Raw genomic sequence first — 19,267 nt, 5'->3', positions numbered from 1 at the left:
CAATGGGTAAAAGCACTTGCTGCTAAACTTGACAATCTGTGTTTGATTCCCAACCACTTCAAGTTATTCCCTGGCTGCCAAATGCCACAAAAAAAAAAAAAAAAAAAAAAAAAAAAAAAAAACAGAGGCCAGAAAAGGCACTGGATCCCCTGGGATAGGGGTTACAGATAGTTGTGAGCTATCATGTGTGTGCTAAGAATCAAACATGGGTCCTCTAGTAAGAGCAGTCAGTGCTCTTAACCACTGAGTTATCTCTCCAACTACCCCGCCCCCAAAATAAGTAAATGTAAAAGCAAGATGAGAAAAGGTTTTTACAGGTTTAGCTAGCATATATGTTATATGCCTAAGTAAGTTTTCAATCCACTTATTTCAATCTCTTTGCCTGTAACCACCACAGACAGAGGGGGCAAGCTACATGTGGTCTTTGCTAGGAGACCACTTACTAAATCTCCATTCTTTAAAAAGCTTCAATGAGGCCAGGCAGTGGTTTAATACCAGCACTCTGGAGGCAGAGGCAGGTGGATCTCAGTGAGTTCAAGGACAGCCTGGTCTACAAAGGGAGTTCTAGGACAGCCAGGACTGTTACACAGAGAAAACTCTGTCTTGAAAAACAACCAAACCAAACCAAACCAAACCGAACAGCCAACCCCAAAACAAAACAAAACAAAACAAAACAAAAAAAGCCAACCAAACAAACAAAAACTCCCATTAGAGTTGTCATGAATCTTCCCATCCATCTGTTCCAGACCCACATCCATGGCACTAAATGTAAATAGAGAAAAGCAGGGACCACTCCATCATCACACTTAGACCTTAGATGGGCTCCTTAGTGCCCAGCAGTCATAGCTGTTCACTGATGCACTCCTCTCTAGATGCAGCCTCTCCCTTATCTCTCATCATACAGATATACAGAAACCAGAGAACAACGTCTGTTTGTTCCTCTCACCACCTTACTGCCAGAGCTTCCTGCAAACAAACCCAAGTTCTTCATCTGAAGAGCCATTTGAAATAAATTCTCAATCAAGGTCAGTATTTCTATGTATATCCTATCCTTTTCTCCAACTCAGTAGAATTTCTCTACTAATACTTTCTCTCTTTCGAGACAGGGCCTCATGTAGTTCAGGCTCATCTCAAATATACTACATAATCAATGCAAGCCTCAAACTCTTGATTTTCTTACCTCTGCCTCCACAGTGTTGGGATTACACACATTTATCAACAGATCTTCAAGCACTTACCAGCATAAAAGCCAAGGCTCCTGGCACAGTCCTTTAAAATATGGACCCATCAGTTTTAGCTTAGTTGGAAGAGTGCCTACCTAACTTGCAGAAGGTCCTGGGTTCATCAGCACCAATAAAAGGATGGTGTGACATATCTCTACCCCTAGCACTTAGGAGACAGAGGCAGCAATATCAGAACTTCAGTTCATCCCCACCTTCACAGGGAGTTCAAGACTATCCCGGGGCACATGATAACCAATCTCAAAACAAACAAGCAACAAACAAAATATGGGCCCATCATGAGTTCTCCCTTTGCTCATCCTAGTCTATCCTCCTCCCTAGTTCTACCAGCAACTGTGCAACCTCCAGAATGAACTTGCTTTCACAGTGTCTCTCATGCTAGAATGGTGGTGTACATCTTTTTTCTTGAGACAGGGTTTCTCTGTAAAGTCCTGGTTGTCCTGGAACCCATTCTGTAGACTAGGCTGGCCTTGAACTAAGTGCTGGTATTAAAGGTGTGCACCATTCCTGCCTGGCTCACAAAGAGTTCAGGACCAGTCAGGACTCATAGTAAGATCCTGTCTCAAACAAACAAACAAACAAACAAGCCTCTCCAGCCTCCCCCAAAATATCAACTATCTTTTCACATTGGTTTTAATACTCAGATGACAGACTTCTTTTTGTACATATAACATATTTTTAAAGATTTATTTTCTCCGGACGGTGGTGGAGCATGACTTTAATCCCGGAACTTGTGAAGCAGAGGCAGAAAGATCTCTAAGTTCAAGGCCAGCCTGGTTCATACAGCAAGTTCCAGGACAGTTGGGGCTACACAAAGAAAAACCCTACCTTGAAAAAGACAAAACAAAGTAATTATTTTTATTTTATATGCATTGGTGTTTTGCCTGGATGTATTGGGGGAGTTGAATCCTCTGGAACTGGAGTTACAGACAACTGTGAGCTGCTATGTCAGCTCTGGGAATTACACCTGGGTCCTCTGGAAGAGCAGCCTGGATCTTAACCACTGAGCCCCCTCTTCAGGTCAAGATTTATTTTCACTTTAAGTTTAAGCATATGTGTGTGTGTGTGTGCAGGCCCTGCAGGTGGAGGTAGAGCTATGAGGTGCTCACAAGGGTGCTAGGAACTAGAAAGAGCTAAAGAGCCACTGTTCTAGCCCCAGACATGTTTTGTTTTTGAACTTTTTCCTCTTGTCTAAACCACAAGAACTGAAATTTGGTGTTTTCTTGGCTTCTGAATGCACAGGGGATAAAATGGTTGACACAATAATGGCCCAATAAATATTTGACAAATAAAGGAATTCAGGCCAGACCAATAAACAATCTGGATTTCTTTGCTTGATCTTAGTCAAAAAAGGCTAAGAAATGGATTTCTTTATTCAGTAAGCAAAGATTCTTAGTCTAGTGTGGTGGCAGACAGGATGTAATTCCAGCACTTGGATGGCTGAGGGCAGAGTGATCCCACTGGTTCAAGGACACACTGACAACACAAGACCATGTCCCCAAACCAATCCAAAAGAAAAAACAAAGGACAAAAAAGAGGCCTCACACTATCTCCTAATCTCACACCCACTCTCAGGTTACTCTAGCACTGAAGAAGGAGAGGCAGTCAGGCGGACCTGTAATATAAACTGAGTCCTGCTTATACTACTAACTTCGAATGGAACCCTGTTTGAGAATAAATCAGGGACTACCACAGGGTTACAGCTAAAATTGTTCACCTTCTATTCTCTAAGGGCAACATCACATGTTATTTCTAATGCAACAGAGCCTCAACACAGACTCCAAGAACAAAGGTTAAGGAAAGAGAAAGATGGAAAGACACCTTTGTGGCTCCTGAGGAAGAGAGGGCGGGAGTCATTCAAAACTAATGAAAAGTGGGAATTCAGTCAAAGGAGCCTGGTACCTCCGGAAGTGGAAGAAGCGGCAGGCTACAGTGGAGTCGTCTTGCTCCTGTTCCTTGAACTTGCGATACCTCTCCAGGCGGCACTCCCGACACTTGTGCAGGTGGGGTGCCACATTGATGCAGGAGCCGTCCTGCAGGAAGGGCTCTCCAGACTGCTTCAGCTTCTTCACTTTGCTCACGTCTTTCAGCACTGACTGGCCGACTGCGAGGAAGGAGGAAAGGCGTTCGTAGAGGTGTAAATAGGGTCCAATGACACGATCCTCTTAGAGACAAGACAAATATCCTGACCTGAGCTATTTCACTTTGTATTCTTTAGGAATATAACCAGAAAGAGTGCAGGAAGCAAAAAGGCCTCAGTTGAGAACTAAGCCATGGAGAATTTGTATCAAGTAACTCAGAGAAGTGAGAACACGGGTCTAGGGGTGAAAAACTCTACAGGGACAGAGGAGACAGCCACTACCTAAAGCTGGTTCTTCAGGCTACGGCTGTATCTTGGGCTCCCAGAGTCTGTCAATCCCCGAAGGAAAGAGCTGCTTTTATTACTAGACTCTCAGCAATATCTTGTTGTAGTGACTGGCCTCTGGTAGGTGTTAAATGTCTTAAGGGAGGAACAAACTGAGGCTGTGAATCTTTTTGCTTCATCAAACCTACAAAGGATTTCTATGGGAACAGTGACTACCTTTTTGGATCTCCCTGAAGTAAATTTAAAGCTGGTCTAAAGTGAAGTCAAAAGGAATGGGATATACACAGAAACTTAGTTCCTCATTAAAAACAACAACAACAACAAAAAAGACTGACAAGATCAAGAATTTTGTGCCCAGAAAATGCATACAGTAACAACACGAAAATAATGCTGCCCTGACCCAGGTCTGTCAAGCCCTTTTGGCTTTGTAATGCTGTGAGATTAAGAACGTTCCAGCACATCATTTGACATTAGTGTTAGAGCAAAGCCCAGCTACGGTCCCAGCAGGATCACCTTTCAAGGGAGCAGTCCGAGGCCGGCCCTTTGAGGCCTGCTTCCCTTTGCCCTTGCCCAGCAGCAGCTCAGCACTGCGCTCCCCGTTGGGACCTAGCTTCCCCATCAGGTGCTCTGGAATCCCCTTCAGGCCACTCTTGGCCTGCAGCTGCTCCTCCGAATCGCTAAGATCGGACAGGTCACTGTTGGTGCTGGAGTCGGAGTCCTGTCTGCAAGCCAAGCTTCGTTCATCCAATGAGAACCTTCTTACAGCTTCAAAAGGAGCTTTGTTCTCCTGTGAAAACTCTGCTGGGGAGGACAGAAAGCTGCTTGAGTGCCTGCCAAAGACGTTACTGAAGGTTTTGAGAAGAGGATTGTCCTGCTGGCCAGGTCCCACGGTTGGCCTCTCTTCTGTGGGGCTGGAGGAGAGAGTAGGCATCTCAATGGGTTGGGTGAGGCTGCTGGTGGGTGAGCTGGAACGGCCATTCCCCATGGCAGAGAGGCTTGGGCCCCCAGTGCTGAGAGCTGAGCCCAGAACACCAGACACCAGCTTTGAGGAGTCAGTTGTAATAAAGAGGGTTTTTTTCTTTGCTAAGGATGCAGAATCTGCAGAGGCATGAGACTCGGGCCAGCTGGGTGTTGCCTTTGAGGTGACAGTGTTGGCAGAGGAAGAGCTACCTGATGCCTGAGAGGCAAAGCTGCTGAAAGGGCTGTGTTCGACTTTCTCCACAAATGCCAGGAAGGGGTTAGAAGGCTCTTCGCGGGATAGTTTGGGGGGCTGTAAAAATAGATTTTCATGACTCTCTGGGGTGCGGGTGTTTAAGAGACTCCGTGGGAAGGCTGGAGTAAGGGTGGGCATAGACTCTGCAGGCACTTTTCGGTCCACAGAGCTGCCAGTCTTGGGACCTGGCTTAGTATCTGTCCCAAGAGAAGATCTGCCTTTACACAGGCCTGCGCTCAGGCTCTCAAGGCTTTGTTTGAATGAGTCCCTGCTAGAGGAATCATCAGCCATACTCTCTGAAACTGTGGTGAAGTAGTTACTGCTGGGTAAATTTTGTGACATGCATTGAAAAAACAAGTTCTTGGAGAGATCCGAGTCCTTCTGAGACTCTGGTGCAGAGCTAGAGCTGAAAGAGAAGCCCAAAGGCTTGTTTTCTGTTGCTAAAACTCCATTGGACTGGCTCCTTCCACTTCCAAAAGTCAATGGTTGTGACAGACTTGACAGAGACACTCCAAATCCAGAAGAGGCCAGACTAGAATTTCTTGAATTCTGGAAGGAAGATTTTAGTTTTAGTTAGTGATGTTGGCTACTGATCTTTCTTTGTCAGAGCTATCACTAAAGCAACATTTCTGTAAGCCAATCAACTTCTCTCTTAGATTTCATGAATCTGTTCTTTTTTTTTTTTAAATGTTTTTATGGCTTATTTAACTTTATTTTATGTGCATTGGTGAGAAGGTGTCAGATTCCCTGGAACTGGATCTTCTGACAGTTATGAGCTGCCATGTGGGTGCTGGGAATTGAACCCGGGTCCTCTGGAAGAGCAGTCAGTGCTCTTAACCACTGAGCCATCTCTCCAGCCCATGAATCTGTTCTTATAACTGGATTTCACCAGTACTGGTAGGAGGAAGTCATCTTTACTTTAGCAAGGTAAGCCAGAGATGGCATGATATCATCCAATCTGCTACTCAACTGGTCATTATCTAGCTGGAAGGCAGTACCAGTACGATGCTAAGATGCTAGGTGTATAAATCTTAGTATATACTGTAGTTGGAAAGAAACTCCATTAAGGAGCTGGGGGAAAGAAAGGGTTCCTGAACAGTCAATTCTCACTTTGTTATGTAACTAAAGACCTTTGTAACATCAATCTACTTCCTAAATGCCCTATTACAGAAAAGTATTGCTTTGAGAGATGTGGTCTCATTTAGGCCAGTATGGCCTCAAACTCCCTATGTCTTCCAGAATGACCTTTAACTTCTGCTCTTCCTGCCTCTACTTACCAAATGCTGAGGATACAGGATAGGTGTGTGTCAACATGCCTGCTTTGAGGTAGTGGGGACTGAACCCAGGATTTTGTGTATGCACTTTACCAATAAGCTATATAGCCCTCAATAGTTTTATTTACTTAAGCTATTGTAAAGAGCCCACATTGCAACTCCCTTTATTTATACAACTCTTTTCATTAAAGAAAAGAACTTTATGAATTTGAAATTTCATAAAATGGATCTTTTTTGGAAACCAGCCACCTACTTACAGGTTCATGTCAACTTGATGAATTTTTTTTTTTTGGTTTTTCGAGACAGGGTTTCTCTGTGGCTTTGGAGCCTGTCCTGGAACTAGCTCTGTAGACCACTCTTTCTCTTCTTTTTTTTTAAAGAGAGGGCAGCCTTGGCTAGCTGGGAATTCTGCATTGTAGACCAGGCTGCTTTAAACTTGGGACCATATTCATGCCTCTGCCTCCTAAATCAAAGCCCTTGTCTTCCCATGCTAGGCAATCATTCTGCAATGAAACCCTATCTTCAGCACTTCCATATCTTTGTTTGTTGGTTGATTTTTTTTTAGATTTATTTATTTATTATGTATACAACATTCTGCCTTCATGTATGCCCACACATCAGAGGAGGGCGCCAGATCTCATTACAGATGGTTGTGAGCCACCATGTGGTTGCTGGGAATTGAACTCAGGACCTCTGGAAGAGCAGTCGGTGCTCTTAACCACTGAGCCATCTCTCCAGCCCCCTTGAATTTTTTTTGATATGGGGTCTATGTAGCCTTGAACTCAGATCTCCCGCTTTGCCTGCCTTTCTAGTGCTGGTATTTGATATGTGCACCACATGCTCTGCTCATGTCAACTGAAACTGAATAGATGCTTCAACTAACACTAATTTACATGAGGCAATTTACTGAGACCTTTTGCAATAATTAAGTTCTATTAAGACTCCCAAAGTGAAAATGTGTACATTGAAATATATGCTAAATACAAACATTTAGGATAACAAAGAATGAAAGAAATATTTTGACATTTCTTCCTTTACTTTGAAAATGCTTAACTTACATATGTGAATGCCTGTAGGATACTTTCATGTACATTAGGCACCTAGACCTAACATACATAAACAGACATATTCATAGGAGCCCTTTCTTATTATTGGTTTAAATCTGTAATACTTAGATCCTAGAACCTCACTTGAAAATCATGTACTATTAAAAAAAGAATGATATACCTAAAAATTCACTTTATTGTATCTGTTTGGAGTGAGAAAAATCTTGGAACTAGTAATGGTTCCGGCTTTATAACACTGTGAGTGTATTAAACACCACAGAACTATACATTTTAATGGTTATAATGGTAAATTTTTTTTAGAATAGCAAAGAAGCCTAAAATACTGGCAGCTTAGCTTCAGCTGATATTTGCTACCAAGACTGTTTTGGGACATTTTAGAGTTAAGTTCGCTTTCTTTCCACTAACCACACAAGTACTAACACGCCCTACATTCATGAAAGAGAACAGGGCTGACAGTACCGAAGCTCTCCAGCTGTTTCACTAGCAGCATCTGGCCAGAAGCCCGATACATGCAAGACTCTAAGGAACTCTAAGTAGCTCATACTTCATTACTAAAGCAAATAGCATGTGGGCGATAGTAATTTGGTTGCTCTTTCCTTCAAATTCCAAATCCTTTTCTTTTTTTCTTTTTTTGGTTTTTCATGACCGGGTTTCTTTGTAGCCTGTCCTGGAACTAGCTCTTGTAGACCAGGCTGGCCTCAAACTCACAGAGATCTGCCTGCCTCTGCCTCCCAAGTGCCGGGATTAAAGGCGTGCACCACCACCACCCAGCCCAAATCCTTTTCTTATAAGAAAGGGATGAAAACTGGTGCAACTCAGTTTTTAGAAGAAATTTCTTGGTGGCTATACTGTTTCTATATTTCAGATCAAATAATTGTAATGGAAACATTTATGGCTATACTTTCATTTTAAAAGGCAGGCTGAAACATTAATAAAATGCTTGATAGTCCAGAAATTTCTCCAAGGTATTTGAATTTTTTGTGAGGTGGAATGAGGGGTAGGGATGACTAGGGACTGAAACTACTAGAACTGTGAGCACACCAGGCAAGTGTTCTACCAATGAACCATATCCCAAACTCTCCAACCCATTGAACCTACATTACTTAGATTTATTCAGCTTTTCGACTTCAAGAATAAAAACATTTTATAGCACATAAAATTTGTTTTGTTTTATAAACCCATTTACACTCATACTAACTTTGATGCAGTGATGATTTTAAAACCTTAGGCACTACACCGACTTATCTGCACTAGAAATCCACGTAAGAGCTACTTGTTCTTTTGCTAACATTGGCTAATTAACAAGACAACTATAAACAGCACTACATTTACAGGTCTTGTCTTCTGTCTGAACTTTTCATCTCCCTCCCTATCCCTGGATACTAAAGCTTTGAAACATTGCACTTGCTAGGACAGGGAAGAAAAATGAAATCAGTAAGTTGTGGCTGTTTTGTAGTGTTAGAGACTGAAACCTGGCCCTTACACAGAATAATCAAGAGCTCTGCAACTGAGCTACACCCTCAACCAATGCCATTTTTATCTGGCATTCCTATACTTGAAATGATTCCATTTTATTTAGTAGGAGAGCTCCTCCAAATAAGGATTTTTCTTTTTAGAAAGGGTTTTAAGTAGCCCAGATTGGCCTCAAACTCTTTAAGTAGCTGAGAATAAACTTGAACTTTCTGCCCTTCTTGCTCCCTCCAGAGTGCTATGACTATAAGTACTCATAAACCTCCACGCCTGTTTTTCATATATAATATACAGGATTTAGCACACAGTAGTTTCCCATATAAAGTTTTTTGTTTGGGTTTTCTTTTTCTTTTGTAATGAAGTTTTATATTGCCCAGGCTAACTGTCTTAAACTCCTGGTTCAAATGAACCCCTTAGCCTTAGTTTCATTAGTGACAAGAGACTACAGCATATCAAATTTTATTTTATTTATTTTTTTAAGACACATTTTTATGTCTGAGTGTTTTGCCTGCATGTATGTCCGTGTACCACATCCATTCTGTGGGTCCTGGGGACTGAAGCCAGGTCCTCTGCAAGGACAGCCAGTACTCTCAACTGCTGAGCCATTTCTCTAGTTCCCAACTTTTATATTTTTTCTTTTATATTTTTTAAAAGTCAAGGATTTCATATTCTAGTATGAGTTAACAGCCTGCTTGAAAGAAAAATGCTAACACCATAAATTATACTTTGGTGACCAAATTTGGTCAAAGACCATATAAAACTAATTTTTATATTGTCCATTTTAGCTTATATTGATATAATTGATTATACATATATATAAAACACATAGTAAAGTGGATACCACTGTGACTAAAGCCATCAGATTTTACAGTAGTACTCTTTAAGAGGATAAGATTAACAAGACAGAAACTTATGGCCATATCAAATAATAGCAAGCAGGCTGCCCACAAGAAAAAATATCACAGAAATGAAGAACTGAAAACAGAGTAATGGCAGCGTGGACACACACACCCTTCATTATGGTGTTCACTATCACCAACACTGGAATTCATTAACTTTGCTCTCAGAGTCCTAGTAAAGGCTCAGCCACTATGTGAACTCAACAGATAACTGAAAGAAAAAGATTCCCACAAATGATCTTTTCCACATCTCATTCAATTGAATTGTCTTTTGGTTTTTAATTAGCTCAACTGTTCAGGTGACTTTTAAGAGCTGATAAAGTTATTTAAAAAATACATATTTGCCAAATGAGCAGAGTACAATTTAAGTCCATATCAGAAATCTTCCTTCCTTGGGGAGTTAAAGATGCTTTTCAATGTATTAGCAATGAAGGAGGGTGGAAGAGTTAATGCAAATCTGCCAAGTCTGCCCTGAAGCACTCACCTCTCCTGAGGCCTGCGACCAGCTGCCTTTCTGTTTTTCCGGCCCAGTCCCTGATGCAAGGCCAGTGTCTGAGATCCTCACCGTAGTTGGGGTGGAGCTGCTGCTGGTGACTACAGCTGCTGAAGCCACCATGCCCTGGCTAACTTGTTCCAGTGTTTTTCCTGCCTCTTTGTTTTCAGCTCCACCTACCTCTGGGGCCATAGGTGTCTGACCTGTGGCTGAAGAATATGGAGTGAACGGTACAGGTATGTCCCCACCTACAGGTTCATCCTGCACCACCAGAGTCCTGCCGTTTTCTTTGGTGTAAGTGGCAAAGCGAATGTTGCGGTTAATCTGGGGAACAAATGTAGACGATGGCTGCTTGGCTCTTTGCTCCAGCCCTGGCTCTCCACTGGCATTACCTCCTTTCCAGGGCCCTCGGCTTGCCTCACCTCCATCACTCCCATTACTGTCTACTTCACCCCTGTCTCCTTTTAATTTCTTTGTAGCAGGGTCACACCCAGAGTCCGAAGCACTTTTCCTCCTCCGGCCATCTCTCCCCTCTATGCTCTCTCTCTTCTTCTTTCCTTTGGAAGATTTTACTGCTTTTATGGTACCCCCCTACAAAACAAAATTCAAAAAAGGTTTATTGTAAGGGATCTTTCATTCTGTGAAAACCATTAGCCATTAGTGCGTTCCCATCCCTAGAAGCAGATAAAGAAGGCACAGTCCTGATGCCAGCTCTAAACATTCAGAAAATTCCAGTCCTCTGGTGGCTCACTTTATAGATACACACATTCAAGATAGTAGTTTCTAGAGGTTAACTTCCTTGGCAAAAGCTTGCAGGTAAAATATACTACTTCACAGGGATTTTTTTATTTTTTTATTTTTGAGCATTTCAACAATTTGTGGAATTTCTGCTACAAACCCAATTGTCAGAGCTAGGTTAGGAGCATTATTTGCCCAATAATGAAATAATTTTTGCACATTTATCTCCTTGGGTTTTTTAATTTTCATGTATGTGTATGTATGTGCCATGTGTCTTCCATGTGTGTTCTGGTACCCTCAGAGGCCAGAGGTGGAAGCAGGATCCCCTGGTGCTGGTGTTACAGGCAGTTTTAAACTGCCTGATATGGGTTCTAGATGCTAAATACCAGCTCTCTAAAGAGCAGCCACCAGTACTTTTAACTGCTGAACCACCTCTTCAGCATCCCTTCAGAAAAAATTTTTAGCCAGGTGGTGGTGGCACAGGCCTTTAATCCCCCAGCACCGAGGAGGCAGAGGCAGGTGGAAAAACAGAGCTGCTACATACAGAAACCCTGCCTCATGCCCCTGCCCTGCCAAAAAAAACAAAGGGTCAGGGTGGTGGTGGTGGTGGTGGCTGGAGAAAAGACTCGGTGGTTAAGAGCACTAGCTGTTCGTCTAGAGGACTTGGAGTTGACTCCCAGCACCCACATGAAAGCTTTCAACCACCTGTGTAATTTCACTTCCAAGGAATCTGACGAACTCTGACATTTGAGGGCACCAGGCATGCTCAGAAGATGCACAAGCATACATACAGGCAAAAACACCCATACACATAAAATGAATACGTTTTTAAAAAGTTAAAAAATATATTTATGTTTTTGGATTTATTTTGAAAGGGTGAGCTTACATGCCACACTGACATGTCTGAGCCTCAGACTCAGAGCTTCTGCTTCTGTCCCACCAGCGCTGCTGGGATTACACATGCACCTGTTCTGTTTTTGATAGGCTTGCACTTCAAATACTGAAATATAAAAACTCCATTATTTAGAAATCACTCAGCCCAAAATATGTGAATCCTGACCAAAGAAAAAGTAAACCTGACATTTTGAACTGCACACAGACACTGTTAGACTCCATTGATTTCCAGACCTTTCTCCAAACCTTTAGTCAGGGAACTGGAAAAAAACAACAGAGCAAACTGCAAATCTTTTTTTTTTTCAAGTATCTCACACTGCCAATGATGTCTTGTGAAGTCTTTGAGGACAGATACCTAAGACGATGGGGATTAGAAGGGACAGTTCTCATCCGTTCCTGAGAAGCAGGTTTTAGGCTGGTTCGGAAGCACTGAAGAGTATAGAGGAGGTAATAAGCTAGTTCTGTGTAGCAGTGAATATTTACCATTTAATAAATCTGCCCCACTACCCTCAATACTTATAGAATCATATCTTTACTGGAATCATTATATCTGGTATGTCAATTTCTTTGTTTTTTTGTGACAGGGTTTCTCTGTGTAGCTTCGGAGCCTGTCCAGGAACTTGCTCTGTAGACTAGGCTGGCCTTGAATTTACCTACCTTTTCCTCCCACTTGCTGTGATTGAAGGCATATACTACCACCAACTTTGTAAAAGCTTTAAATTTTCCTTGGAGCTGGGTGGAGTGGTGCATGCCTTTAGTTCCGGTAGAGGCAGGCAAAGCTCTGAGTTTGAGGTCACCCTGCTCTAGACAGTGAGTTACAGGATAGTCACAGCTACATAGAAAAACCTTGTCTTTAAAAATTTTTTTTTCTTCTTGCCAATTTATGTATTTTTTACTTTCTTTTTTTGCTGCCTTCATTTTTCTCCCTTAATTTTCTTATAAAATTCATTTTTCAAAAGATTGATTTATTTTATGTATGTGTGTATGCCTGAGTGTATTTACATAGGCCATGTGCATACACATGCCTTTGGAGGCCAGAAGGGGGCATCTGATGCCTGGAACTAAAGTTATAGGAGATTATGGGACAGCAGGTCAAGGCTAGAACTGAGCCTAGGAACTTTACAACCTGTAAGCCACATTTCCAGTATCTCCTGTAAAACTCAAAAACCAAACCAAACCAAAAACCACAAGATTTACTTTCATTTTTCCATACTTCTGGCACTATTATCCAAGTTTCCACAGAGATAATTAACAGGTCTGAATAAATAATAACATGCTCACTATGACTAAGTATCTATCATATTTCTGGTAATATTATCTAAGTTTCCCATACTTTTATTCAAGAATTGAAAGTACTTTGTTGAGCATAGTTTTTATTTCATCCTCATTTAAAACTACCCATTTGGCAAGTTTTCAGCCTAACAGCAGAAGCATATTTACTGAGATAGTTCATTTATTCATCCTCACACTTAACAGAGATGAGGGGATTGATCGTGGAGGTCTAAAGGGTTATTATAGAGCTTAGAACAGTGTCGATAATAATTGTATTTTGTTAGTAAAGAATATAGTCATACCATGACAAAGCCAAAACGAAAGAGCCAATATCTTCAGCTAAAAAACAGATTCAGTTTCTAACTCATGGCCAAACTGCAGCCCTGGCTCAGAGCAGTCTCCACCAGTCTCTAAAGAACCAGCGTGGGTCCTATTATGCTGAGTTGCTCAGATGTGAGCAGACAGCATAGGGAGTGAGACCTATGCAGGCTCTCCAGCTTTATCTAACCAACTGAGCAGTACCATTTATATATTAATAAGTACTTAAGAAAACAAATGAAACACAGAAAGAAACAAAAGTAGAGCTCAATACATCATCAAAATAAGAGGTATTCGCAGCCATGCATATACAGAAAGGGCTTATCCTATTTATGATAATGTAACTAAAGACCTATTAAATTTAATCTGGTTCTTTCCTTTCCTTCTCTTCTTGTTTCAACAATGACTGCACAGCAGTGCAGTGCATGGTGGCACACACCTTTAGGCCCAACACTTGAGAGGAGAGCAGGTGGATCTCCAGGCCAGACCAGTCTACACAGTGAGTACCAGACATACACAGATCCTGTCTCAACAGGAAAAGAAGGACCACATACTTGTCAAAAAAGAATGAAAGAGGAACATTTACAGAGGTATTAGTACTTTAAAGACTATGAATGTGGACATTTGTTTTGTCTTTTGAGACAGGACCTCAATTAGACCAGGCTGGCCTTGAACTCCTGATATTCTTGCTTTACCATCAATGTGCTGGAATTCATTGTCAGGTATGGCTGGCTCAGGCAGATTTTTAACATAGCTTTGTTATTTGTTATAATAATTTTTAATGAACCAAAGGTTGGCATGGTTCAGAATAATTATAAAACAAATCATTGTGTATGGAACACTAACTAGGCATTTGTTTAATTTGATTTCACTACAAAATATAGAATTTCAGTCTACCTTGGAGCTCACTGGGACCTGATTTAGGGGTAGGAAGGATACAGCTTTTCCTTTATATCCTATTATTAGGTAAGTCATTATTATTGCTATTGTTTACTGCAGTTTTAACTATCTATTAACTTGACCTAGGAGAATATAAGAAGAGGCCATAAATTTTACAATGGGGACATTGCTTTAATTAAAAGGGTTTGCTCAAACTAGGTCTTTTTCCTAAGGCTGTTCTCTCTTAACTAGACAAATCAGAAAGAAATCAGAAAAGAATAGCCAGAGCCAAGCAACTCAAGGGAATCCATGGAAAATATGTATTCAAGGGATCCACATAGCAGAGTAACGCAAACTTACAAATCTACTTAGACTATTACTGTACCTCACTCTGTGGTGTTGAATTGTCCATCAGCATCACATGGATAAGTCTGGGGTCTACTGACTTCATTTCGCCAGTCTATAGAGCAGGAAAGCAGAACCCATCAAAAAAGAGAAAAGATAGTTAATACCTTGACAACCAAAATGTAATATACATTTTCATCAACAATATAGGTATCTATTTAATTTTACTTCCCTACAAAAGTAAACTTCCAAAGTAGTTTTCCTAGTAACAGTATTGTAAATAACATCTAGAATATGGTAAGGATTGATATATTAAGCTAACAAATTAAAGAACTGAGCGAGTTCAAGATCTAAGTATGTCTTTGATGTAATAATGTCTATGATCGAATATTGTCTTAGCATATTCATTTAAATTTCTGTATCTAAGCCAACAATCATTAAAAGAGGCACTCAACTATTAAAGAAAAAATAAAACCTGTAGAAATGGGGACAATGTGATAAAGTACAAGTTTATTCTATTTCTAGCAATTAGACACAAAGGAATTTATTTTCTTTTTTTTTAAAGATTTATTTATTTATTTATTTAGTACACAGTGTTCAGCCTCCATGTATGCCTGCAGGCCAGATCTCATTACAGATGGTTGTGAGCCACCATGTGGTTGCTGGGAATTGAACTCAGGACCTCAGGAAGGGCAGTCAGTACTCTTAACCTCTATACCATCTCTCTAGCCCCAGTTTTTTCTTTTAAGGATATTTATTTATTTATTTATTTATTATGTATACAATATTCTGTCTGCGTGTATGCCTCTCAGTCAGAAGAGGGCACCAGACCTCATTACAGATGGTTGTGAGCCACCATGTAGTTGCCGGGAATTGAACTCAGGACCTTTGGAAGTGCAGGCAATGCTCTTAACTGCTGAGCCATCTCTCCAGCCCTCCAGCCCCATTTTTTTGAGACAGGGTTTCTCTGTAGCTTTAGAGCCTGTCCTGGAACTAGCTCTAGTAGACCAGACTGGCCTCAAACTCAGAGATCTGCCTGCCTCTGCCTCCCAAGTGCTGGGATTAAAGGCGTGTGCCACAAGCGCCCAGCTAGGAATGTATTTAACAGACTTATTTTTAATTACAAGTTATGTATGTGTGTTTGTACATGAGTACAAATGGTCAGAAGACAGTGTGGGAACCCTTTTAAGTGGAGTTATAGGCAGCTATAAGAGGGTGCTAGGCAACAAACTCAGGCCCAGGCGCTCTTTACTGCTGAACCAACTTTCCATACCTTCATGAAGGGTTCAATCTAATAAATAAAATGTGTGAAATCATGCATAAGTGTGCTAATTGAGCCAATACCTGTGTTAGTAAAAATACCGTGCCTGATTTCAAAGTCCCCTAATTTAAAACTATTTAGTTATGATATATCCACTTAGAATATACTTTTTTTGTTTGTTTGTTTTTTTCGAGACATGGTTTGGGGCCTGTCCTCTTGTAGACCAGACTGGCCTCGAACTCACCAAGATCTGCCTGCCTCTGTCTCCTGAGTGCTGGGATTCAGGACATGCGCCATCACTGCCCGTAGACTAAACGTATATATTTTTTTTTTTTTTTGGTTTTTCGAGACAGGGTTTCTCTGTGGCTTTGGAGCCTGTCCTGGAACTAGCTCTGTAGACCAGGCTGGTCTCGAACTCACAGAGATCTAAACGTATATTTTAAAGGATGAGTCAAATACATATATATGTGTGTGTGTAGCATCCATATACAATTATATTCAAAAGATAAATTGTGCCTATGTACCATATTATATCAATCACTAAAGTCTTCATATAACTAAAAACATATTATAGATACATACTTAGAAAATATTAGGAAGAATATGGAAAACACCACACTGGTGGCACCACTGTGGGAGTAATAAATAGTTTCTTAGAGGAAGAGGCAGTTTTCATTATGCACTTTACATGTATGTATATAATCTGAACGTTTTTTAAAAATTGTCTTTAGCGGGGACTAGAGAAATAGGACAGCTTTAGAGCAGAGGACCTAGGTTGGCATCACGTTTACTCAGTGCCCACATGGTAAATCATTAACTATGTGGAACAATTTAAGGAAATCCTACTTTCTTCAGACCTCTGTGGGCACACTATGCATATAGCACATACACCCACACACACCTATGCATATAAACAAAAAACTAACTTAATTATTACAAGTTTTTTTCTGTTTGCTACAAAATTCAAGCTTGACTGTGCTTTAACCCATTTCTGGAACTTGACATGTTCCCCTCACACTATGGAGTTTGACTCATACCTTGACGTACTGTGATAACACCTTTGAATATATCCTGATAAGATATTCTGCCAAATAATTTTGAAATGTTCAACTAAGTTTCTATACAAGCAAAATTCTTCTGGAAATCCTGCAAACCTTATCCTGAAGCCTTGAAGTTTGGGGGCTATTTAAATCTAACCTTCTTCTATGTTCAATGCTATTTTCTCAAACTCCAGTTGAGGGAGACAGCCCTGTCTGACAGAAAATAAAGCCTGTGTAATTTGACCAAAGAATTTCAGTAGTGGTCTTTCCTCTTCTTCCACGGGATTAAGGCTTCCAGAGTGCTGGAACTACATGTAAATGCAGCCACACCCAGTTTACAAGAACTGTCAGAGACTCCCATGCTATGAAGTCAGCAGGCTTACTTATTTATTGGTTTTTCAAAACAGGATTTCTCTGTCTAACAGCTCTGGCTGTCCCAGAACTCGCTCTGTAGACCAGGCTGGCCTTGAACTCACAGAGATCTGCCTGCCTCTGCCTCCAGAGTGCTGGGCTTAAAGGTGTCAGTGAGGTTTTACATGTTTACCTCTAACTCACAATGAGGTAACAGTTACGCAGCCTTCCTCAGGCTCACTCAGAAGCAGAGGCAGAGGGAGAAGCCAGTCTTCTTACAATGCTGAAATACTTTTGCTGTCATCCACACTAAGGCAGTGGCTGTACCTCTTACAGAATAAGAGCCTCACCTCAGTTATAGAAACCTCCATGAGACGGGTGATTGTGTCCTGACGGTTTACAACACCACATAGCCATACTTCTTCTCCTTCTGGCTGGTATATTTTGACCCTGTGACCTTGAACACTATAGGGACCTAGAGAAGAGAACAATTAGAACTGAATGCTTGGGCTAAGCACATGAAGTAAACACTTAGCATTTTCTGTGCAGAGCTGAAAGGAACAATTTTTCATACTCAGTAGAATAAAAATTAAACAATGTTTTTTTCTAGTGAATTTTACAAACTTTTCATTTCTAAGGAATCTCCCAAGTCCCCAATTCTATCTTTTTAATCTATTATTTTATCTAATCTATTCTTATCTCTTCCCTCAACCATAAAATTCTGAAAGGCTAGCCTAAGCTATAAAGCAAAACAAAACAAACCAGGTCACTAAGCTAAATGTGCTACTAGGTAAAATGGCCATAGGAATAATAAATGACCATTAATGTCCTGCTATCTGTTTCAGTACTGTTAGGGTGAGAGTTCAACTCATGGTGAAAATATGGGAGCTAGGAATTTACATATTTTACAGAAGCACTCTACCACTGACTAGACTCAAAAACTCTAGCACACACCTCCCCCTTTACTTTTGTTGTTAATGGACAAGTCTATGAATGGACGGCTTTATGCATATACTTTGTTGGTGTTAATAAGCTTTTAGCTCTTGAGAAATGCGGAAGTTGTTAGTATAACTAGAACAACGACGAAGGCTTTCTCTAAGGGTGGTGTCTCTATCATTAATGCTTTGTTTAATATGTAGTTAACATACTATGTGGAAAACATCAAAACTTTGTGTTTTGAAATACAGAAAGAAGATCTAGGGGTGCTATGTTTGTCAGGACTATGAATTATTAGAAAATATGGAAATTTTATAAATTGAACCCTCTACCCAATGGTAGGAAGTGACACTGTTTAGTACATGTGTTTAGTACACTAACATGATGGCCTGAGTAAGAGGCTGTTTTTTGTTTGTTTGTTTTCAGTTATTCTAGTAATTTAGCTAATTATAGACATTCTCTCCATCAATGGCTGACTGCCCACCTGATCTAGAGTCCAAGGACAGAAAACTGCTTTTTCTTACCTCGGCTGAATATCTCTTGTAGCTTTTTGTCACTGATCAAAGCATTAACTGTTTCTCTTAATGCAGCATGCTCTAAAAGAATCTGGTTTTGAGCATCTGTTCCCATCTGGCAAAGTAAAAGGAAACAACTGATGTTAAAATGAAAGGCAATAAAACTTAACAGATAAGAAAATCCTTCCCTAAAGAGTCCTGCATCACCCACAAACCCAAGGAGCATGAAGATGAATGAAGCAAGGGTACTGAAGGGGATGACCTCTGAGGAGGAGGAATAACAAAGAAGCTGCCATTAATAACTCATAGAATGTAGTTTAGGAAATATTGGTCTCAGCTCTCCCAATGAAAGAGTAAAACCTTCTAATCTATATGGGAAGTAGAAAAAGACAAGATCTCCTGAGTAAACTGGGAGCGTGGAGATCGTGGGAGAAGGCAGAAGGGGAGGTGGGAGGAAGGGAGGAGAGCCGAGAAAAATACATAGCTCAATAAAAACAAAAGTAAATTAAAAAAAAGAAATAAACACAGGCAGAAACTTCTGAATCGTTTCTCCAATCAGCAGTATCTTTCCTAATGAAACTACCACTCACATAATAGTCTGTTAAACTACCACTCACATGATAGTCTGTTTAAACTACCACTCACATGATAGTCTGTTTAAACTATTCACACTCACATGATAGTCTGTTTAAACTA

General features: G+C 40.7%; 1 protein-coding gene across 3 annotated transcripts in view; it reads right to left on the bottom strand.

Annotated features, from left to right (window-relative positions):
* Positions 1 to 19,267, bottom strand: part of Kdm3b (lysine demethylase 3B) — a 63,916-nt gene that overhangs the window by 28,490 nt on the left and 16,159 nt on the right. For 2 of the 3 annotated variants that reach the window (XM_005355920.2, XM_013349542.1), the window contains exons 4-9: positions 18,581 to 18,686; positions 17,471 to 17,595; positions 14,509 to 14,583; positions 10,014 to 10,613; positions 4,120 to 5,368; positions 3,144 to 3,345 (exon numbers count right to left, since the gene is read on the bottom strand). In XM_005355920.2, coding sequence (XP_005355977.1) covers positions 3,144 to 3,345; positions 4,120 to 5,368; positions 10,014 to 10,613; positions 14,509 to 14,583; positions 17,471 to 17,595; positions 18,581 to 18,686 — 2,357 coding nt within the window. The remainder of the gene's footprint in view (positions 1 to 3,143; positions 3,346 to 4,119; positions 5,369 to 10,013; positions 10,614 to 14,508; positions 14,584 to 17,470; positions 17,596 to 18,580; positions 18,687 to 19,267) is intronic. The other variant, XM_005355921.2, reaches the window with a different exon arrangement.

The sequence above is a fragment of the Microtus ochrogaster genome, chromosome 18, assembly GCF_000317375.1.
Source record: "Microtus ochrogaster isolate Prairie Vole_2 chromosome 18, MicOch1.0, whole genome shotgun sequence".
NCBI classification, from domain to species: domain Eukaryota; kingdom Metazoa; phylum Chordata; class Mammalia; order Rodentia; family Cricetidae; genus Microtus; species Microtus ochrogaster.
The sequence above is the reverse complement of the archived record's forward strand: the minus strand, read 5'-3'. Positions and strand labels throughout refer to the sequence as shown.